We start from the raw sequence: 23,271 nt of genomic DNA on the forward strand, positions 1-23,271 counted from the left end.
GGGGTAACACCTTCATTTGCGCCATTTCTCACAGAACTGCGCCGTTAATCCAACATGTGCGCAGGTACACCAACATACCAACCTGTTGGCGAAAACATAATTTAAAACTTGAAACTTGATTCTTTGCATGTCTTTTCTTAAACAGGCTTCAGCACATGTTCAGATCAAAACACATTTGACCTCAAGTCAAATACAGCCTCACAATATATAAACTGACAATTAAAACAATGATTGCATTTGACATGCACGTACAATAAGCACATAAACAAGCATAAACATCTCACAACAAACTTGCAGTTTCTCATGTCTCTCATATCCCTCAGGTCTCTCAGGTATCTCAGGTAGATATCGCGAGAACATACTTGTCGGTCAAATTGGCTGTGGCACATGTTTGTTAAGTGACTGGTGCATTTATCAGTGTTGCACGTGCGGGCGACTTGCTTCATTATCTTGAGTGGCCTGAAGCTGTGATCCTGTGATCCAGATTTGAGGGGTTATATTTCTATTTGTTGATTTGATATTATGCGGAGAGAATGCCTCTGAACAACAACCAGGTGTGTGTCATTATTTCATGTGTTCGAGTCCATTGTTCACGCAGGCCTTGACTTAAAGGTACATTATGTAACTTTTCTGGTGGAGGATCCGCTTGTCTGCATGGATGTTATTACTTTGAACGGAATATTCCATGTAATATATCTGTGCAGGTGACACTACCAGGCCAAGTTACAGGCCATATCTGTGGAGAGGTGGCCCCACACATTATATGAAACCACGTTTTCCCCAGTATAATGTAGCAGAAATTCTATCTGCAATATTGAGTAAATGCTAGACTGAAAAGTTTATCTCATGCTGTGGGATAATACCTTCCTGGCAAATCAGTAACATTTCTTTGGCGACCAACAGGTGATGTACCCTCCACCAAGTTACATAGTACAGCTTTAAATGTGTTTGTTTGTAGAAAATGATTCAAGGGGTGGACAGTGCTGCTGCCAGGATGGCCAGGCTTCCTGTTGTGCGCTCTGCTTGGTCCAAACTGTCTGTCCTTTACACCAATACAAAATGCTCCCGTCCCGACCTGAGGTATATTTGTGATGCTCTGGAGGACCGTGCAGTAAATTTATGCACAAGGGCCACGCACACCATCTCTCCTGTCATAGTCATACTGGAGCCTCAAAGTGAGTAATAAAAATAACGATTTATTTCTTTAGCCGCTTTTTTACTCATGTGTATGTCTTTAACAGTATCCATGGCGAATGACATTGCAAGCAGAAGTCTGGATTGGTTGGAGTCTGCTTTCCCATTGCTTCAGGCACCAACAGAAGAGGTAACCATACAAATACCTGCACATAATATTTCAAACAGTCAGGCAAATAATTTAATGGCCATGTGAATTATTCTTAGATTTCCATACACAGCCTGCAGACTTCCTCAACCCTTGGCCATGTTTGTCTTGATGTAACACATGTACATTTTGCACAAAACGATTCCAAGTTGCCTTTTACAGTGTAGAAGAACAAACTGCTATTATGAGTGCCAGTGACCATAGTAACTTTGTGAATTTAGGCCTGACATATTAATACAAAATTAAGGCTTGTCACCACGTCATGTGAGTGTGAACTATACTTTTATGTAAATAAATAAACTTTTTCCTGCAGATTGTTGCCGCTGCCAAAGATAAAATGCATGAAGCCAAAGAAATGCTGAGTGTCATTGCCACAGGGACCAAAGGCCGCATACAACACACAGTGGAGCAGGCTATGAACACAGTGCTGCACACAGACGGTCATTCAAGTCCATTCATAGAGAGAGCTGTGACTGTGGCAGGTGCAGGACTGGACCATGCACTCAACTTATCTGAAGCTCTGGTGGATTGTATGGTGCCCTCTGCTGGTGAAGAACCAGGTATGTGCAGTAACAGGTTGGTTGTTGAAGAAAACATAATGCTTCCTGTACTAAGCTCTAAACTATAATCTGCACCGTTCATTATTTTACTTGTTTTTGTATATCGCTGTTTGTTGTAGTAAATCACAATATTGATCTAAAATGGCTGAAGTAGCAGAAATGGTCCATTGATTTCTTCTTCAAAACAGAACTGAAAGGCCCTGCTCTTCCTAGTGGCATTTCAACGTGGCACATTTTTATTTCTGCATTTTTACATTGAAAAATCTCTAAATGACAATGCTGAACCTTACATGTATGACTTGTATTGAAAAATCACAAGTACGGAGAAGTAGACAGGTATAGGGGGTAAGTTAAAACAGGAATTTTCTGTGCACAAAAGCCACAAATGCAGGACAATACAGGATTGCTCAAATATGTGTGAATCAACTGAAAGACAAAGTTTATGAGGGAACACTGCTAAAATCATATACAAGTCAATGTCACATATATATCTTTTAATACATTACAGACCTGTAGCTAGTAGCCAGTTTAGTATTTCATATATCATTTATATAACTTAAACAAATATTGCACTGCTAACATCTACCAAAACATACATTATGTGCTTCTTTTTTTGATCTTGCCATTACAGAGGACTCAGTGGAGAGGTTGGATGCCACCCCTCGTAGGACTTACCCTGAGAGACTGCAGTATGTCAGCACCAAGTTATATAAAGGATCTTACAAGGTATGCGATTCACAGGCATGAGCAAGTCAATGTATACATGCTAAAACATGAATATTGGTTAATTTTTGTAGTTAAAGATATTAAATTTTTTTTCTTTGTCATAAAGGTTTACTGTAAATGAGTAGCCATTATAATACTATCACAATAAGGCATATTAATACACCTCAAAATTATCTTTTCTACAGGCCATAGAGACACTGTCTCCCAGCTGGGCTCGGGGCCTTCCAAAGTGTCTGTCATCTTTCATATCCAGACTCCCCCTGTACCTCCAGAATCAGACCGCGACCCTGATCTTGTTCATGTTACAGATGTACACCTTAAGTTGTCCTTCACCTCAACAAACGGATACTGAAAACAGCCCCTCGACCCTTTCTACTGGGGTCTCACCCTCTCGCAAAGATTGGCTCACAGTGGTTAAGTGGCAGGAGAGTCCCACCTGGAGAGTAAGGCTGCGCACATCTACTGACTGTGACTGCAAGGAGCTGTGAAACACCAACATTGTTTATGTAATGATATGATCACCTTTATTATGAAACTTGAAGCTTTGTGTTGGACGACACACTGGGCAATAAAAACACATTGTGGATGAATTTAAATTTAACACTGGTGTGAGTAATTGGACTTAACTTTATCTTTAAAAAATTGTAAAATTATACATCTTAATATACTTATTTTAAACAAGATTAATAATTGTCAACTGCTAAAATAAAAATTCACTCACTAATGATATTCTCACACACTGAATATGGTCATTAGTTGGTCAATGACAAACCTGGCTACATTAAAACTTAAATTTTTTTAAGTTATTTAAGAAGAAACCTTGTTTTCATCATTGCCTGATATTTCAGAAATATATTTAAGGTTTGATTTAAAAAAACAAAACAAAAAAACCCCTGCCCTCTGTCACAGGTGCTGTCAAAGGCACAGAGCATCCCAGCTGCTCAGTCTCACATTAAACACTTAACCTGAAACAGTGACTCAAGTGGAAACAGGTCTGTGATCACTGAACCTTAAGGTTTAAACAAAAAAAAAATGTAATGTGCTTCCTTTTTGTACAGTACCAAATCTAATCTTGTCCTGTCAGGGACTTCAGATGCAAAGGCTTTGAGCCAATTCTGGCATTTTCTTTAATAGGCATTATGCCTTTAAAATATATACAAATATTAGAATTTATCATTTCAATAATGATAAATATAATATTGCAATATGTGAGCTACTGTTTCCAAATAATTTCCCTTGTGGATCAATAAAGTGTCAAAGTCTAATGTCTTTTTAGGGCTATTTAATATTGAACCCTCACATGTAGCTCACATTTGGTCCAGTGAAAACTAAAATTTTGATCTAGAGCCAACTAGAAAAAAAAAACCTGTTTCAAACTGCAGAACAGCATTTAACAGCAATGTTTCTTCAGACATATTCTAGCTTTGAGTGTGAATTTGTACATGCATATGTATTCTGTTCAGTCATGACTTGGGCTGGAGCCATTGACATTATCCCAACAATGCACATTTTACTAACACTTAATCTTTTAGACAAGATTGTAATGTGATTCCATGGGAATGAGATTAAAACACTTTCAGAAAATTCTCCATGGAGAGAAGTTTATGCCATAACTGAAGTTATAGTGGAAGGAACATTTTAATGGGAACAAGTGGAGGTCCTCCGGGCCAAATTAGTTTTGTGGATATGTAAGCCCACCCATAATGTTAATTTCTACAGCACAAAGTGTTTCAAGAAGTTTGGCTAAAAAATTACATACTGTGGATTCACAACCAACCAAAATAGTCACTTAAGTGAATACTGTAGACCTACAACAGTTGTGACATGTTTATCTTCCAATTTCATTATAACAGATATGCAAAAATCCTGTCTAGAAATTAGATACTGAACAATTACACAACCAGTGAATAATGAAAGACACTGCATCGCCTTTTCATCAAAAGGTCATTCTTTATTTAAACTTTTACTTTTGGCTGGACTCTGACTTGGATGTGGATGCTCTCAGAGATGAAAGGCGGCGCCTCTTGGCGATCTGTTCCTGACGCTTCTCCTTGGCCTCCTGTTGAACAGATGAAACCAAAGTCAAACAAAAGAACTTTATCATATATATCAGGAATATATATGTGTATATCAGGAAAGATGACTTGCCTTCATCCTCTTGGCCAGCAGCTTAGCGTATTCTGAGGCCTCCTCCTTGTTCTTCAGAGTGCGCTGCCTCTTGAGGGAGATACGGCGACGCTTGTGCTGCAGCACACGGGGAGTCACCAGTCTCTGGATCCTGGGAGCCTTGGTTCTAGGCTTCTTACCTGTGAACAGGATCAGATGTTCATATAAATGCTGAAGGCAAAACATTCAAAGTCCCATTGTATCCTTAACAATCCAGGACATAGAATATAGACACAGGCACAGAAGACAGTAGAACCTCAACCTTCTTCCAAGGCCAGAGAAGATGTTACCAAAACTGCACAGAGCTTAAAATAAGATAATGGACAAATGACTGCACTGAAACTGTCTAGCAATCATTTTAAAAAGCTCATTCTGTATGCAATGAAAAGTAGAGTTTACATCTCCCACACTGGTGACTTTTTTGGCATATAAGTGGTCATTTTAACAAAAATGGTCACTCTGAATTAGAGTTGAACTTTGTCCAAAGAAAAGCATTTACAAAGCTTGTGAGCTCTGAACAGAACAGGCTTAACTCGATCCAAATTTGGTTTGGTCAACACATTCTAGTTTGGTGGTACTGGTAAGACCCGGAGGTGACTCCAGTTCCCTTTAGGCAAAGCTGCAGTTTGCTTGTCACAGGCTCTTAATACTATATATCACAGGTTACTAAAACAATCATTAGATTTCAGATTTTACCAAAAATCCTGCCCTTTATGCAGTTTTGTAATTTGTGTAGTGTATAATTTTACTTCTTGTTTGGACACAAGCAGCAGATATGACATGTAAAGATTACCTAGCATCAAGTGTTAATAAAGGCCAAAATTTAAATGGCACAATACTTATGACAAAAATTAGACCTTTATTAAAACAATGCATAAACTCTGCTTTTTGGACTGAATTGATAAATCTTTTCAGGAGCAACAGTCTTACCTTCTTTAGTCACAGGTCGTCTCACAACATACTGTCTAACATCATCTTCCTTTGCCAAGTTGAAGAGTTTGCGGATCTTGCTTGCCCTTTTAGGACCAAGGCGGCGAGGGACAGTGCTGTCGGTCAGCCCTGGAATGTCCTTCTCACCTAACAGTAAAAAAAAAAAAAAAAAAAAAGTCCTGAATTATGCAGTGTTCAGTGGGGATGGAACAAGCTCTCTAAGATTTTCTCCTGTCTTTGCATTTGGCAATACTCCAGACTAAGTGATAGCACCGATATTGACAAATGAGTGCCAATTCACCCATGGAACATGCAGTGTCTTCTACACAAACGCACGTTTCCTGCATTATATCAAAATTTATGATCTATCAGAGTATTAATATTGACTTAAATCCTTTTAAAGCCCAATATGCATTAAAGGCTAATTATGAAACTTACTTGATGTCATTTTTACAACTGCATATAAACACAAGTCAACACAATATATAAAATATAAAATCATGTGACCAAAACGGTGGAGCAATAAATATTTTGGTAAATAGTAAATCATTTACCGAATATGACAAGGAAAAACACATGAGGCATTGATCATTTCATATGCATAATTGACACTTGTCATTTATAAGAAATGGGAGAGCAATGCAGTTCAACCATGCACTGAACAGCTTGGTCGCATCTGGTAAGCAGCTCTGCAGTTACTTTCGCAACACCTGTCCCCCCTTTACGATTACTGACCAATCAGAAAGGGTTTACCGGTGTGCCACACACTACATAATTAAAAGGTATTCTCACACCATCACGACAAGTTGGGTAAATGCCAGAGAGTTTTTGTGCTGTGTGAACTCTGGTGCGCTGTAACAAAGGCTACTGTTTCTCCAAGCAGCTCCTTTTGTACTCACTGCAGAACTGGACATGAGCATGACACAGCAGCACCTCCTAAATCTGCAGGGTAAAGCCTTAATCTGTGTGCTATTAAGAGTCCATTCCTCTGCTGTCTCCAGCACCAGCCTCAGTGTATTGTGCAATTTAAGATAGAAATGACCACACAGCATCAGAAAAGTGCAAGCAGGTCCACTGAGCTCTGGGTTTGACAGAAGATTATATTTTGAGTTTGTCAGTGTTGAGTTAATAAATGAGCAGCATCTGAACCAACAGTGAAGTAAAAATGAAACGTGGCACTGCTCCGCAGAGCTTTTGCGTAAATGAAAACTTAGATGTATCCATAATGAACTTCTGTTACCTTTTTTGACAATAACCAAGTTGAGAACGCTAAGGTTAGCGTCAACGATGCAGCCACGGACAGACTTGCGTTTGCGCTCGCCAGTCCTGCGGGGGCGATAACAGGAGTGGCCCTTGCTAAGCAGCAGGCGCACACGGCCGTGGGTCAGGACACCCTGCTTCATTGGGAAACCCTGCTTGTCATTGCCTCCGCTGATGCGCACCACATATCCCTGCAAACCAGTCACAATTTCAGTATCCAAGTAAGAAAACTTGCTGGGATGTTTTAAAATCTCACATTACATGTTACTAGGAAAACTATCAAGAAAGCAGTCAATTTTAATTAATAGTTTAAGTGTGTCAGAGCGTTGCTGTTTCAAACAGACATGGTTCAGAGGTCTGTGCGCATCTGGTGAGCTGCTCTGATTTCTTTGGCTACACTCTGTCCCCCCTTAATGACCACATTCAAATCAGAAAGGGTATACTAGTGTGCCAACGGTACAAATGCCCCATCAAAACCACACTCACCTTCCACTCATCGCCCAGAGGGTCAGCAGCCACTTCAGTGGCCATGCGCTTCTCATAGAAAGTGCGAAGCTTGCGCTCATCATCAACCTCAATCAGCTTCTGGCAGCCAGTAGCGGGAAACGAGATGTTCAGCTGCAAAATGAACATTAGACATTATTATAATGAATACATCTCCAGACTCCAGGTGGCGAAACATAACAGACAACCATGATCATTAATTGAAACAAAATGCACAAAGAGTATGTCACCTTCATTGGGTACATTCATTGCAGTTGTGCACATGTGGTAGGTTAAGTACTTTTCCATTTAGAGCCATATAAAAGACAGGGTCATTGCTTTACCGGCAGGTACCTCCCCAAAACCAGCTGCATAGGCCAATTACAAGATTTTGACGCTACAATGGCTAAGTTATATCACAGCAAACTATTGAAGTTAGCAAAACGACATTGCGATTTTTATTTGCGATTTAAAGACACGTCAATCGGACCCACATTTTTGCCTGAACGCAGCCATGTTTCTACAGCCACTATGCCAAGAGAAGCTACCATGGTTAGCACCAAGTGCAATCAAAGCTCATCCTGAGCCATACAGCCATTAAATACAAATCATCGTTATTGGGGATGAATAGTCTGTTTGTGCCATCACCCGCCGGGGGCTATTTTTAATATATCACCAACAGAAGTGCAACTTTTGGTGTAAAAACATGTACCTTCATTTTGTCAAGCCGACCCAACGACGGTCCGCCACGGAAAAGAGGCCGGATATCCGCTGTGAGGTCTCACATAGCGCTTATATGTTCTCGCGAGAACTCAAACCAAATCAGGAAAAAAATCTATCAGTCATGTATCTATGTCATCAGTGCTGTATTGAGATTTTTGTATCAAAAAATAAATGTAACTAAATTAAATAAATAGGCACATCTTGCATGGCTAGGTTGCACTGCTAAAAGTCAGTAATGTATGTATCAGTTATTTTAAACTGAAAATTTAAGCAAGCCGATTTGTCCTTCTTGAATCATGTGATCCGTGAACCAAAAAATAATTGTTGTACAGTGTATGGGTACAGTGATTTTAATAGCGTGGTGTGAATGCGTCTGCGCGCTGAGCCCGCAGCTGTCAGCGTAAACGTCACGACTAGCGGAGTCTTTGTGAACGCGGAGCCTCAGTCTCTGAGAGCAGAGCACTTTAAAATGCACACATCACGGACACTCCATAGTTTGGCGCGTTACGCATCGTGTCAGGATTGATGCTTGTTTCTGAATCTAAACGAGGATTAGGCCAAGCGCGTACAGTAGGAGAGACTTTTGTTTACTCGGGATCTCAACGCTGTTTATCGTGTGGCTGTGTCCAGCAGCAGACACAACTATTCCGGAGATGAGTGACGCGAGATTGATTTTTTGGGACCAGATGCAGGCTGGTAGCTCCGACGTGGACTGGTGTGAAGGCAATTATCTTATTTACCCCAGCATCGCTGAGTTTTACAACACGGTTGGTTTTCCTTTGTGTCGCTTTTCTGTTTACAGCTCCCGCTGCTGTTTTTGCCTGAGCTTTTACCTAATGTTTAGCTGTTTATCTTTAGTTGAATAGATTTTAATTTTCTTCTTTTTGCATAAGCCTTTGTTTAGCTCTTTTACAAAACTAAACACAAGCATGACGTCAATAAACACCTGTTCACAGGTGTTGAGCTCACAGCTTCTCTTTCTTTATCATTTCAGATCAGCAACATACTGTTTTTTGTTTTGCCCCCCATATTAATGTGCTTGTTCCGCCAATATGCAACACATTTCAACAGTGGGATCTACCTCATTTGGATTCTGCTTGTTGTGGTTGGTAAGTTGCATGTCGTTTAAGTCCATGCTTGTGTTCACCTTTGCAGTCCCATCTGACCATCCCAACACTGTTGTGAAGTTTGCATTTACTCTTTAAGTGTAGTAACAGTGAACTGTGTTGTATGACTCACTTATAACTCCTACATAAGTACACCGTTCAGATACTGCTGATGTCATATAGACCAACAAAAACAATATCTATCAAGAGCATGTCCTTACATGTCCCAGGCCACGTTATTTTGCCCCAGATGATCAGATCACATTACTTAGTCAGTCATAAATGACTCTTTGATGCTTTTGCCTATAGTAGTTTTCAGTCTGCTGTGTCAGCACAGATAACCTGGCACCTTTGGGCAGCGTAATTATGTTACAGGGCACATTTCTCTCACTCATGAGTGTAATGAACTATTTATTTTATACTAGTATGACAGTGAATTTTAACATGGTTATTGCAACCCTAGAAAAAACAAAATAAAACTGACCCCGTTTTGACCCTTTTTACCATAATAATCTTAAGAGCCATCTCACCCTTTTAAATTGTACTGCATGTATGCAGAATTAATGCGCTCTTTGTGCAAGCTCTGAGTAGGTTTATACAGGTTTCAGTATAAAAAACATTACAGAGGTTGGCTTTGACGTGGCTCCTGTATGGTTGCATTCATCATGTCTAGAAGGATTTTTTTTTATTGCACGATACTAAAATACATGTCCAGTGTTAGTAAAGGATTTAATGTCAGTAACATAGCTGTACTAACTGTGGAAGTGAGTTATAATGCAGAATCTCTTTTAGCTTCTGTTGTGAAAACAAGACTGCTAAGATAAGTCAAAGTCTGCAGGATTTTGATAACAAAGAGCTACCACCACCACCAGTTTTTCAGTTGCAGCCAAGAAGCCCAAATGTTTCTATTATATATGGACAGAGATGTTTTGTATTTGATTTGTTATGAGCAAAGCTTTCAGAAAACACCAATCAAGACTTAGTACATCTTGTTTGCAACGGTTCACATTGGAATATACTAGTATTTCATTAGAATGTGTATATGTAACATCTCTTTAAGTTAATTTAGTTTTTTAAATGTTTACTATAATAGCCACACTCTCTTTCTCAATAGCTGTCTTCTGTAGTTTATTTTGACATTACCATCCTTTTGTTCTTCCTTCATTAGCTATGAACTAGTAATAATGCAACAAACTGACAGTCTCTTGCTATTGCTACTTATTTTGTAAGTATTATTACTACTTATATTGTTGCTCTTTGTTATTATAATATATTATGATGTGTGAGCTACTATGTCCAAATAATTTCCCTTGATAAAGTTTGTCAAAGTCCACATTGTCTAAGATAAATACAATAATTTTACATTTTATAGTCATGCTTTATTATTTTTTGTTTGTTTTAGGTATCGGTTCCACTTACTTTCACGCCACCCTCAGCTTCTTGGGCCAAATGCTGGATGAATTGGCCATTTTGTGGGTACTCATGTGTGCCATTGGCATGTGGTTTCCAAAGCGGTATCTACCCAAGATGTTCAGAAGAAATCGGTATGTTTTAAAACTGACCAGCATTTTTGTGAGACCTGTCACAGTAACACCTTTGAAGTGTGAAGAGTAAATATAAACAATAAAAAACAATAATACTGAAATCAAAACTGTACAATATTTGTAATAAGGCAAAGCAAGTTTATTTGTATAGCGAGAAGAAAATTCAGTTTGTCGACTGGACAAAAGTTAGTTTGGTTGAAGACGTTTCAATTTATTTGTATAGTACAATTCGTAAAGAAAGTAAAACAAAGTGCTTTACAGAATAAGAAAGACATTAAAATCACAATACAAACAATACAATAAGTTAAAAAACATGATTTGCAAAAAGTAATTATTAGAATGAAACACATATGTAATTAGTTTGTTTCTATATTGAGTCATAGAAGTTCATATTTCAACTGCCTACAGCTCAGATCTTATCATATTGCAAAAAAACCCTAACAATTTACCTCTAATACAAAGAAAAAGTCCATATGAATAATACTGACTCCCTAAGATTATTGTTCCATCTATAATTTCATGAACCATGTAGTATAGATAAAGTCGATATTGTATAGCTCAATGTTTATCTGTGCATTTTCTTTGTAAAAGTGGGGAGATTTGGGGTATTTTTGTTGTAATAGTAAGATTTGAGCTGTAGAGGGTCTAATAACTAACTATAATAACTTCTATGGTTAATTATTGTTTCATTTTGTTATTTGTTTGTTGCAGCTCAGGATGTTTGAGTGATACTATCTATTTAAAAATTATTTACAGGGATTATTATTGTTATAGCAGTAGTAGTTTCAATATTATCAATTATCGCAGTATGTCCCTGTAACAAAATATCGTGCTTCAAAATTTGTTATCGTGACAGGTCTGGTCCTGCTGCATTTCTTGTGAGGCCAGCACTTGTCTGGTCACATGCTCTGTCCACTGCCCTGACTGTCCTGTATAATAATAGGCCTTGTTGAGATAGCTGACAGTGGCTAAAGCTACATCACATGCCTCCACTTCTCCTTCCACCATAGTGACCTTCAGGGTGTGGGCTAACACTTTGCAAAGCTGGTTTTAATGTACATACTGCCTGTTCTTATTTCTTAAACAAGCTTTCTTTGTTTGTAAGGCGTAACTAACAAGGATGTTGATGTTCAGTGACTATGAAAGTGTATTTAGTTACAGAATATTGAATGCCTGCATTAAAATGTGTTTTGCAACGTGTTGTGATACTGGGGCCAATCAGAATATTCTGAATACTCTGAATACCTTTACATTCAGTTGTATTAAATTATACTGTAAAGAACATGACGCATCATTACAAACAACATTTTTTGTTTCTATGCATTAATTTAAAGGTGCACTATGTAACTTTTCGGTAGGGGGTCCGTCACCCTGTTCTATGGAAATGTCATTGCTGCCTGGAATGTTCCACAGTGTGACATTAAGTAGATCTACCTTACTTTTATTCAGTTACAGATGGTTTTATACCTCAAAAATACCAAGAAAAACAGGCATTCTGACTGAGAGCGGGGTCACCTCTCCACAGATCTGACTTGGAACTTGGTCTGGTTTGGTCTCCATGGAGCTAGAAATGTTTAATGCCATACTGTGAAACATTCCAGACAAAGCAATAAGTCTCTATGGAGAAAACCATTTGACAGCCCTCCACCAGAAAAGTTACACAATGCCACCCACTGCAAGAGCTATGTTTTGTGTTTTTCTTAACAACACTGTGCCGTTCAAAGCCAAAACTGCATGATAAAGTATCGTAATTTATTCAGTTTAATTTAGAAAAGTAACAGTATTCTGGAAACCACCAAAAGAACCTGTGTCGAATATTCAGAATATGTATTTCTGGTACATGTATTCAGTTGCTTCCCAACTTCCCTGCTGATTTTGTCCTGTCACTTTTTTCTTTGTAGGTTAAGGTTCAAAGTGGTTATTGGTGTCTTGTCCGGGATCACCACAGGACTGGCATTTGTTAAGCCTGTGGTCAACTCACTGTCATTAATGACTCTGGGGATTCCCTGCACCGCACTTCTCATAACTGAACTTAAAAGGTACCATTATGACACACCACTGTTATCATTCTTTGGAGGTCCTAAATTGACTCTTGTGAGTTTTAAGCCATGTTATGATGTTGTAACTCCTCAAAAACATACCTGGAGTTGTGTTTAAAAGCAGTAATAGTAGTAGTTTTCTAGTTAACAGCTACCTTTTACCTTTGGTTCAGTAGAGATGAGCAATTCCAGAGATTAAATTATCAAAATTATTCTTGTGAAGATATATGGAGTTTAAAAACACAGTGAAGCGCTTCCTGTATTATCACATGACAAGCTGGAATGAGTGTTTTCTGTTTAAGAGAACAACACCACGTAAATGTGCAGAATTTGTGTGTTAAACATGTGTGAAACCAAACACAACTCCGGGTATGTTTGTGATAAGGAAACAATATTATAACATAGATCAGAAAAAATGGCATAAACAGGCCCTTTTAACATGAATAATTTTTTCCTCTTCACATGATGTGGCATTTTAATGATTTATTGTTGTATTCACTGTTCAGAAAGATCCGTTTATTTGTGTGCTCCAGCAAGTACAGTGAGAGCAAACATCCCAGTGACCCTTTGTAACCTCACTATTGCCTAATACATAGCTTTAGGAGAACATTCTTGAAAACAAACACCGACCATAGACGTTTCAGACATCATGTTCTTAATGCTTTCCTCTGACACATGAGTGCAGGGGTCCATTTCCTTTTACCATAATATTTACTCAATTGCAACTTGGTCTTTTAACTTTCATTCACCCATTGTTCCACCTGCTAGTGATTCTTGACATTACACGCAGTACCAGTCATCTACGAAAGGAACTTGTTTTTTTGTTCCTCAGTTTGATGCCAAATTCCTGTGACCCTGAGAAATGGACTTTTAGCCTCGGAAAAGTCAACATTCGCCAATATTGACGGACATGGCTTTGACAATAACTCAAGCTATTTAAGTGATGTCAGAATGTTGTTACCTCATCAAAATAACTAAGCTAAAAGAGTCCATACTGCGCTATTTTCTGATCTATGTTATAATGTTGTTTCCTCATCAAAAACAAACCTGGAGATGTGTTTTGTTTCATTCATTTACACATGTTTAACGGTCCTATATTACATCAAAATTGATTCTTGTGAGTGTTGAGGGTTTTTTTTCCCTCAAAAGACTCACCTGGAATTGTGTTTTGTTTTACTCACACATGTTTGCGTAATCCTTTATTGTTAGTCTGACCAAATCCAAAGATCAAAATTCTCTGTTCCATCTTGTGATCGGATGTGGTAATACAAGGAGTGCTCCACTGTGTTTTTAAACTCCATTCAGCTTCACCAGAATCATTTTGGATTATCTCAGGTCTGGAATTACCAGTCTGTACTGAATTTAAGGTAAAGGGTATTTATTAACGTGAAAACTACCACTAGATCACATCACAAAGTGGAATAGAGCATTTTGAGCTCTGGAGATGTAGACAGACTAATAGGGGTGTAACAATAACCAAAATATCATGATATTGTATCGTCAAAAGTCTCTCAATAATATCACGGGCCATCACAATATATCGAATCACAAGTTTCTTTGCTTAAATTCATTGTTATGGTGCAAAAAAACAGAAAGAACTGCATCGATCATTATTCTTTGCTCCGTTTTGGTGCAAACTACATGAAGAAATAGCAATTCTCAGCACTTTTAAATCTTAGTTCTTTGAATTAAGTCTTGTCAGGGCATTTTAAGAGGAAAAAGTGGTATATTCACAATTTTGTTAGCCTCCACAAAATATCTTAATAAATATTATACCGTGAGATGTATATCATGAAAACGTCATACCGTGAGATTTGGATTTCGTTATATCCCTACAGACTAATAATCAACTAGAAAAGCACTCAGAGAGCGCAGACCTCCACCAAGGACTACCCCCATTTTTTATATAAATTGCGATAAAATCAGTCTTCTGGATCAGATCCGGATCAGCCTTTGGAATATGAAAGAGGATCCCATTGTCCATCCCTGAGTCAAATTTCATGGGGTTTGGTCAATAATTAACCGAGATATTGAGAAACAAAAGTTTTGGCCCCATTTACCACAATGTTAACTAAAATTTCAAAGTGATCCAGAATCCAGGATTTCTTCCAGATCATCCCCAAAATGAAATCAGTTCTTCCTTTTCACATTTCCAACAAATCCTGAAAATTTCATCAAAATCGATCCATAACTTTTTGAGTTATGTTGCTAACAGACAAACAAACAAACAGACAAACGCCAGCAAAAACATAACCTCCTTGGCGGAGGTAATTAACCAAACATGTGTGAATGAAATAAAACACAACTCCAAGTGTGACATCTGAGGGTTAAAAACATTATTAACATAGCTTAAAACTCACAAGAAATGTTGTGTAATATAGGACCTCTATGAATAAAACAACTCCTGGTTTGTTCATTAGGAAACAACATTATAACACAGATCAGAACATAGCATAATATGGACCCATGTAGCTTAATTGTCTGAATGTCATGATTTTAACCATATACGGTATCTTAAAAACTTTAGAAAACACCTGTCAGGAGGGGCAGAGTCCAATAGTTTGTAGTCTTGCTCATAACTATTAGTCACTATAAAGCATTGTTTCTTGAAGACTGGACAAAACACCAGTAATGATAGGATATAGATTATGAGCACAGTGCATTCCACCAACAGGAAGTGCTGATTTTCAAGATATTTGCATGACTTATTTTTTTTATGTCTTATTGTTTGTTTTTATTTGAAAGGAAGAGAAGGGGTATTAACTAGCCTAGGGCAAATGGGGTAAATAAACAGTTAATTCACTAATAGCCACAGTATTTCATATGCTAGTAATATTTTAGTTATCAACATAAGTAAAAGCAACTGAGTGGGCTTTTTCCACTGTGAATGCTTGTCAGTGTTAAAACCCTCTTTGTGCACTTCCTGTTGCTGATGAGTGCAAGGAGACATTTTTCCTTCTTCCTGTCTTGACTAATTATGTAACATCACAAAAATTATGCTCTAAGTCATGTGTCCTATCTGTACATTAACAGTATTTAACAACATCGTAATGGTTTTAAATTGTAATTATTTTTGCTTTTTTATCAGAGGAGCCTTATGTTTGAATTTATTGCTGTGATCTTTTATAGAGTAAAATCTGGTCTGTGTATCAGAGCTCACGCAGACACGTCGAGGGCGCCAGCTCTAAGAATAGATTATGTTTGAGACTTTGACTCTTTGGATTAGGATCTCAGAGTAGGTCAAAGGGACAGTCACCTACAAAAACATATGGTCCGTACTTTTATTGTAATATGTTCTTCCCTGAAAAATATTATTAATGAAAATTGTTTGAGTTTTAATGTACTTTTTTAGTTTTGATGTGTCTGTGTAACGCATTCTTACAAAAAAATGTATAGACAGCCCTCTTCCCTGCATTGTTTATATTGTTTATGTGTTAACAAATATAATAACCCAAAAGAAAACATGATGATGAAGCAGATCATATTATTTTCTAGTCCTTTAGTCCCTACTAGTCCCAAAACATATCTATAGCCATCTCAAAGTTAAATTAGGTTTGGTTACTTGACTGTCAATGAGAATGCACATTTTTAAGTGATTTTTGGGCAATAAAACTCAAAACTCAAAGCGCACCATGAGACTTACAAAAAAATAAATACATTTAAAAAATGAAAAAACAATAGACAACCATTTCAGATGAAATATTGGCACTGAAATAAACAAGATACAAAGATTAAGTAGCCAAAACATTATCAACAATATAAGACTCTATGGAAAGTGCATTTATGTGTCAAAATAAGTAAGTAATTTTCTTTTTCTCTTTTTTGTAGGTGTGAAAACCTGCGTGTTTTCAAATTGGGCTTGATCTCAGGGTTCTGGTGGGCGTTGGCTTTGCTCTGCTGGGTCAGTGACAGGATATTCTGCGAAATGTGGTCATCTGTCAACTTTCCCTATTTACATTGTGCTTGGTAAGCTAAAAACAAACAGAACATGGTGATTTTCTGACCCACTGCTGCTGTTTCTAGCTCAAAGTTGGCTCAGAGTATTTGTCGGATGGTTATTTAATCTTGCCTCTTTCCACTCATCAGGCACATCCTCATCTGTCTGGCTTCCTATCTGGGGTGTGTTTGTTTTGCGTACTTTGACGTGGCGACAGAGGCTCCGGAGAGAGGCCCGGTCATCATGTTCTGGCCCAATGAGAAATGGGCCTTCATTGGAGTGCCATATGTGTCCTTACTGTGCGTCCACAAGAAGCCTACTATAAAGGTGACATAAAGGTGCATTGTGTAACTTTTTGGTTGATTGTTTCTATGGATATGCCATTGCTCTGCCTGGAATGTTCCACAGTATGACATTGAACAGCTCTACTTTACATTTTTTCAATTACAGGTGGTTTTATAGCTCTAAAATACAGAGAGAAATGAACATTCTGGCTATGCATAGGGTTGCATCTCCACAGATCTGACCTGTAACTTGGTTTGGTTTGGTCTCTAAGGAGAAACACATTTGACAGACTCTCCACTAGAAAAGTTACACAATGCCCTGTTAAGGTAGTACCGCTGGGTTTACAGTGGACTCACATTAATATTGTTATTCAGTATTATTCAGTATTTTAGGCTCAGGCTGAGATGCATCAACTGGTGCTCCTTTAACTGGACAAGAAACGATAGATGTCAGATATTTAATTGATTAGGGGTGCACCGATACAATACTGGTATCAGATATCTGGAAAATACTGTTAAATTTTCTGGATAAGATATCGGCTCCCCAATATTGGTTAATTCGATATCCTGATTGCGCATATACAATTGATTTACTGGTCATAGTGGGCCCAGAAAGTCAATATTTGAACTTTTACTTACACAAAGTTGCTCTGTAGTTATTTGAGAGATAAATAACTGCTACATAACACATTTGGATCAATTTTTTTCGGTGCATCTCTATAAATTATATCGATTATCACAGAGATACAGGATGTGTTGCTCTTCTTTTGTGGCTATGACAAAGCCATCAGTATTATTTACTCAAGTGCAGTCCAATAACTGTACCAAAAACAAAGAGGCAAGGATTGATACTTTGCACTGACATCATGCTGGGGGTGTTCTGCATGTGTCTCTAAGGGTCGACACAATGCACACATTAGCAGACATTGTCAAAAGTGATTGCTAAGATTGTCTGGAAACAAAAAAAAACAAAGAATTGATTTAAACAACACATTTTTAGGAGTCTGTGATTAATACGAGCTTTGATGGTCCTGTTTAGGTGTTTGATTTTCAACAAAAAGGTGAGATCTTGTGACTGTAATTTTATGTGAGAGAGACTTGTTTACCAGCACAAATCAGATCACCTGTTGTAGTTCCAACCAGGTCAAACTCTTTCTGGTCAGATTGTGTTAAAATAAAGATCAGATTAAGTCTAATTTGAGTAACAGAGCAGTGCTTTCAGTTAGCAGCACACCCCCAGGAAATGTTGATGACGTCGGCTGCAAAGTATCAATATGCTGAGTGGAAGTGTCTATATTGAATATCTCTGCAAACCTCAGCATCATCCAAAGAGTTGCCTTAAAATATACTCACAGGATTTGCTGGAGCTCTATGGCCAGACTTAATCATCACATATCCATAATTCAGCACAGTTATATGGATATGTGTATATAACTCTAACTTTTATTGCATGTATAATGGGAATTTACTTATAAAACATGTCTACCTGTTTGCATTTAATCTAAACTGTACTATGCAGTAGATAAATCAGATAAATTATTTTTATAAACCTAAAAATGTATTAACCCTTACTACTCAAAATTTGTATTAAGCTACAGAGATATGCACTCTGTATAAGACTTTTGGCACATGTTCTCTATCATTAAAACACTTGCCTCTTCAAAATAAAGAATAATAATCTTTATATAGGTTACCGAGGCAAAAGCATAGGCAAGTGAGTAATAGCAGAGAAATGTTTTTAATTTTTACTTAAGTGGAATGTAGTATTGAATTAAAAGTCTTCTGCTAATAATAATGATGAATGTTGAGATGAACATTGTTGGTCACTAACCTTCTTATTTAGATGTCCTCAATGCACCAGCTTCCATATTACAAGAGGCACTGAATGAGAATTGAATTTCAAATTATGTTCTCTTGAACCAAATCACTTCATACAAATACTACTGCCAAAATGAGTGAGCAGAAGATGCTCAAACATCATACAAACAACTGAGAAATCAAAGGAAAAACATATTTTTCAGTAAAGTATTTTGTTAGATCTAAATGTATATTTTTAGGTGTCTTGCCAAAACCGCATTTGTACTAACATTTTCATTTTTAGGTATTTAGTTTTGAAAGAGGTTTATACGGATTATGTGAAGTATTCTATGTGTAGGACTGAAATATTGTTGTTCAAGTACATTTAATCTTGCAAGTATTGTATAAAATGGTTGGCTATACTGTTGATATGCACAGTAATGAAGAAGCAGTCAGTAGCATTTGTGGTACCTACAGAACAGTAAAATTTCTGTTATTAAAAATGTAATTATGCTATTTGTTCTGTTTGTTATCATTAATATTTTATTTCTTGGCACATTACTCAGTATCGCTTGGTAGGAAGAATAGCCAGTGCATTTTTCTTCATGTGCACAGTACTGGGATTATTTTATTTCAGCTTCACCTCAAATTCTCTTACTGAGTCTTCAATGCAAGTACAATATCAACAATAACCAACTGTTATATAGCAGTGTGTATCATGGGCATGGCATGTGTATTATAACTCTGTAGAAGGACTTAAATGGAATGATGCATTTATGAAGGTGATGGGATTTTCTGCCTGCCATTACGTACCTGGACAAAATCGCACAAAATATTTATTTTTCATAATTTATCAACTTTTGTAAACCAGTGTTTGTACAATAATATTTATTTTATGCAATAAAAGTAAATGGTACAAGTTACTTTATTGTGTTACATTTATTATAAGCTACTCACAATGATTACCAGCAGGTGGCAGTGTTTTCAAGGTTACATAATGCCACCTTCAGGATCTGTAGCCGAGTGAATTATCTCATGTTATGTAAACTGTTTTTTTATATTTTGATCTGAGTTTTGTGATTGTAGTAGTTTGATGTAGTTTTGGGCCTTTATCATGAATCTAACACACATTCAAAATTATACAGAGGAAGTCCCGCCCCCTTCGATGATCGAAGTCCCTGATTGGTCGAAGCACCTGGCTCAGCCTTGACTGGCTCACGGGTCAAACTAGAGCAGTGTCTCCTTCAGGCTCTAATTTATTTTGTCTTCACTGGGTTCGTGCTAAAGTGAATATTTCTGACACAAGGACATTCCAGCGTGTAAAGACATCGGGCCTGACGTGTGGCCGATGCGGACTCCGGGCGCGATGCTGCTGAACATATGGCGGAACAACAACTGACAGAGCGTCTGTCTCATGTAAAAAATAAAGAGGGTGTTTCCACTCGCAGCCTGTCAGCCCGGGTCTAAAATGATCTCAGGAAAGCATTTCAAAGCTCATGAAGTGAGCTGCTGCATCAAGTATTTCATCTTTGGATTCAACATCATCTTCTGGGTAAGAGTCTGTTTGTTTACTGGGTTTTAGGCCCGTGATTCACCGCATCAAACCAACTGTGATGACACCTTCATGTGTCTGATAAAAGCCCCCGTTTGTGCGTCATATTTTGCTGCGTTTCCTTTTTGTTGACGGCCCGCTGCTCTGTGCACATAGACATGGCAGTGCCATAGACTGTATGGTAGTGCCCATAGACTGTATGGTAGTGCCCATAGACTGTATGGTAGTGCCCATAGACTGTATGGTAGTGCCCATAGACTGTATGGTAGTGCCATAGACTATGGTAGTGCCCATAGACTGTATGGTAGTGCCCATAGACTCTATGGTAGTGCCCATAGACTGTATGGTAGTGCCCATGCCAGTGGCAGTGCACTTGCTGCTGTGATTGTCGCGGTTGCTGTCACTGTGTTGCCAGCATCAGGCTGTGTCCGCAGCCTGGCACAATGACCTGCTACGTAAACAGTATGCCGACAGTCTGGACAGCACACTGCATTGGCCTACTTGATCTCAAATGCGCTTCCCGTCATTTAAGATGTTTTACCAGGTTAATTAGCCTGTAATAGTCTAAATACGACAGGCAGAACTGGGTATTGACCTATTGATGAGTTCTTTTTTCGTGTGAGTTCAGTGGAGCTTTACAGAAGCAGAGGGTTAAAAGTAAAAGTCGACCTTTGACCTAAAAAATGTGCCAGACTCATTCCAAAAATGGACGCACTAAATGTGTCCCTGTGGACAAAACTGTAGGCTTTATGCTACTTTTAGAAGCACCCCAACAATTTATTTGAATTCAGAAAATTATTAACCAAACCATCTACCACAATTTAGGCTAATAAACAATAACATTAAAAGATAAAATAATAAGTATAATTCTTTTGATTTATTTGTTTTGATTTATATGGAGCGTTTTGGATGATCATTTGGATAACATTGCATTATTAATTCATTCCATACTTTGTGGTAAGCTACTATTGTAGTTACAGCTGCCCTGGGGCAGACTGACTGAAGCAGGGCTGCTGATCTGTGCCATCTGCCCCTCCAACCACCAACAACATCCACACACACACACACACACACACACACACACACACACACACACACACACACACACACACACACACACTACTTTCATACTAGGCAATGTGGATGAAGGGCCTTACCTTAGGACACAACAACAGCTTTTTTCACTGGCACCCCACTGTGGCACCTGATATTCCCAATGGTCTCCCATCCAAGTACTAACCAGTCCCTGCTTCTGAGATCTGACCATAAATGTTTCGCCCATTTTGTTGAATGAAGAGCATCTTATAGAGAAATGTCCATAAGGTCTCTTTGTGATATACAACATGTTACAGTCTCCGAAACTCTGTTAATGCTTTTGCCTTGTTGTCTTTCAGTTCCTTGGAGTGGCATTTCTAGCCATCGGTTTATGGGCATGGAGCGAAAAAGTATGTGAGATGTTTTCCTCTCTACTCTACAGAACATCAAAAATAATGACTAATTAGGCCCATTTCTGTATTTGACAATAATGTAAATAGTAGCTAAAGGTGGATTTTTAAAATTACAATCAGGAATGTCGTATTTTTTCTGGAAGGACTTCTCAAATAACAATGTCTTCTATGTCAATATGTAAAAGAATCAGTTTAATGAGAAATTCTGCTGTCGAGAAACTAAACTATTAAAGGGCCCATATTTCGCAATTTTTTTGATCAATGTTATAAAGTTGTTTCCTCATCATAAACATACCTGGAATTGTGTTTTGTTTCTTTCACACATCTTTAACATGCAAATCCTGCATATTTAGGCTGATTTCTTCTATCAGACAGAAAATGCTCAGTTCCACCTTGTGATCTCATGTGGTAATACAGTGCTCCACTATGTTTTTAAACTCCATACACCTTCACTAGAATCATTTGGATGATTTCAGCCCTGGAATTGCATATCTCTGGTGAACTTAAGGAAAAAGGGTAACTGTTAACTTGAAAACTACCCCTACTTCATAAGGAGAGAATTTTGAGCTTTGGAGATGTAGACAGACGAATAATGCAGGATTACTTAAACATGTGTGAAAGAAACAAAACACAACTCCAGGTATGAGGAGGTTTGAGGAGGTAAAAACATTCTAACATAGCTTAAATCTCACAAGAGTGAATGTTGCGTAATGCGTAATATAGGAAAATAGGAATATTGTATAGGAAAAAATACAATATGTTATTAATGTTATTGTTGGATAGAGCACAGTCTTTGGCCTAGAGCAGTTCTTACATAAACTATTTTCAAATGCATATTCATTTTTTTCACTGTTTTTTTCCATAAGGGGGTCCTCTCGAACATTTCGTCCATCACCGACCTGGGGGGCTTTGACCCTGTGTGGCTTTTCCTGGTTGTGGGAGGTGTTATGTTCATCCTGGGATTTGCTGGTTGCATCGGAGCACTGCGAGAAAACTCCTTCTTGCTAAAATTTGTATGTGCTCTCTTGAATCATATAGTATTTATCTAATCTGATAATTTAAGATTTCTAACATAAATCTGTTTGTTTTTTAGTTTTCAGTTTTTCTGGGAATTATCTTTTTTCTGGAGCTGACTGCTGGGGTCCTAGCATTTGTTTTCAAAGACTGGATCAAGGACCAGCTTAACTTTTTCATCAATAACAACATTCGTGCATACAGAGATGACATTGATCTACAAAACCTGATTGACTTCACCCAAGAATATGTAAGTTTATGTAGTTTTGTATCCAGCAACAATGGATTATAAGATCATGTAGGCGATTGTGCCTGTCCCTGGGCAGCACCGGGGGGCTTGAGGGGGCACTAGCCTCCCGT

The 23,271-nt window shown here is 38.0% G+C and overlaps 4 protein-coding genes across 4 annotated transcripts; 3 read left to right on the forward strand and 1 right to left on the reverse strand.

The window, feature by feature from the left end:
- The first annotated feature begins 368 nt into the window (after nt 1-368).
- LOC110165286 (perilipin-2-like) lies at nt 369-3,974 on the forward strand. The gene is made up of 6 exons (XM_020930453.2): nt 369-554; nt 959-1,175; nt 1,242-1,324; nt 1,656-1,902; nt 2,534-2,628; nt 2,814-3,974. Exons 1-6 carry the CDS (start codon nt 534-536, stop codon nt 3,114-3,116), a joined length of 966 nt encoding a protein of 321 aa, XP_020786112.2. The 5' UTR covers nt 369-533; the 3' UTR covers nt 3,117-3,974.
- Nucleotides 3,975-4,558: 584 nt separating this feature from the next.
- On the reverse strand, nt 4,559-8,336 carry rps6 (ribosomal protein S6). The gene is made up of 6 exons (XM_020930479.2): nt 8,180-8,336; nt 7,471-7,602; nt 6,965-7,175; nt 5,725-5,871; nt 4,777-4,934; nt 4,559-4,687 (listed from the first exon to the last, which is right to left on the reverse strand). Exons 1-6 carry the CDS (start codon nt 8,183-8,185, stop codon nt 4,592-4,594), a joined length of 750 nt encoding a protein of 249 aa, XP_020786138.1. The 5' UTR covers nt 8,186-8,336; the 3' UTR covers nt 4,559-4,591.
- Nucleotides 8,337-8,553: 217 nt separating this feature from the next.
- acer2 (alkaline ceramidase 2) lies at nt 8,554-19,820 on the forward strand. Its single transcript, XM_020930506.2, has 6 exons — nt 8,554-8,957; nt 9,185-9,299; nt 10,699-10,840; nt 12,742-12,879; nt 16,708-16,845; nt 16,966-19,820. Exons 1-6 carry the CDS (start codon nt 8,844-8,846, stop codon nt 17,150-17,152), a joined length of 834 nt encoding a protein of 277 aa, XP_020786165.1. The 5' UTR covers nt 8,554-8,843; the 3' UTR covers nt 17,153-19,820.
- Nucleotides 19,821-20,075: 255 nt separating this feature from the next.
- On the forward strand, nt 20,076-23,260 carry LOC129407347 (tetraspanin-5-like). The gene is made up of 4 exons (XM_055148125.1): nt 20,076-20,449; nt 21,844-21,894; nt 22,764-22,910; nt 22,991-23,260. The coding sequence occupies exons 1-4, from the start codon at nt 20,366-20,368 to the stop codon at nt 23,201-23,203; spliced, it is 495 nt and encodes a 164-aa protein (XP_055004100.1). The 5' UTR covers nt 20,076-20,365; the 3' UTR covers nt 23,204-23,260.
- The last annotated feature ends 11 nt before the right edge of the window (nt 23,261-23,271 follow it).

The sequence above is a fragment of the Boleophthalmus pectinirostris genome, unplaced genomic scaffold, assembly GCF_026225935.1.
Source record: "Boleophthalmus pectinirostris isolate CB_2022bp ecotype Guang Dong unplaced genomic scaffold, ASM2622593v1 HiC_scaffold_921, whole genome shotgun sequence".
NCBI classification, from domain to species: domain Eukaryota; kingdom Metazoa; phylum Chordata; class Actinopteri; order Gobiiformes; family Gobiidae; genus Boleophthalmus; species Boleophthalmus pectinirostris.

Bases quoted from the DNA above. Each gene is read 5' to 3' on its own strand.
- LOC110165286 (XM_020930453.2), top strand. From the start codon at position 534: ATGCCTCTGAACAACAACCAG. The intron at 1,176-1,241 runs GTGAGTAATAAA...TGTCTTTAACAG, and splicing joins AGTCATACTGGAGCCTCAAA to TATCCATGGCGAATGACATT. The intron at 1,325-1,655 runs GTAACCATACAA...TTTTTCCTGCAG, and splicing joins TTCAGGCACCAACAGAAGAG to ATTGTTGCCGCTGCCAAAGA.
- rps6 (XM_020930479.2), bottom strand. The intron at 7,176-7,470 runs GTGAGTGTGGTT...ACTGGTTTGCAG, and splicing joins CTCTGGGCGATGAGTGGAAG to GGATATGTGGTGCGCATCAG. The intron at 4,688-4,776 runs GCAAGTCATCTT...TCTGTTCAACAG, and splicing joins TGCTGGCCAAGAGGATGAAG to GAGGCCAAGGAGAAGCGTCA.
- acer2 (XM_020930506.2), top strand. From the start codon at position 8,844: ATGAGTGACGCGAGATTGATTTTTTGGGACCAGATGCAGGCTGGTAGC. The intron at 8,958-9,184 runs GTTGGTTTTCCT...TTATCATTTCAG, and splicing joins TCGCTGAGTTTTACAACACG to ATCAGCAACATACTGTTTTT. The intron at 12,880-16,707 runs GTACCATTATGA...TCTTTTTTGTAG, and splicing joins CTCATAACTGAACTTAAAAG to GTGTGAAAACCTGCGTGTTT.
- LOC129407347 (XM_055148125.1), top strand. From the start codon at position 20,366: ATGATCTCAGGAAAGCATTTCAAAGCTCATGAAGTGAGCTGCTGCATC. The intron at 20,450-21,843 runs GTAAGAGTCTGT...GTTGTCTTTCAG, and splicing joins GATTCAACATCATCTTCTGG to TTCCTTGGAGTGGCATTTCT. The intron at 21,895-22,763 runs GTATGTGAGATG...TTTTTCCATAAG, and splicing joins TATGGGCATGGAGCGAAAAA to GGGGTCCTCTCGAACATTTC.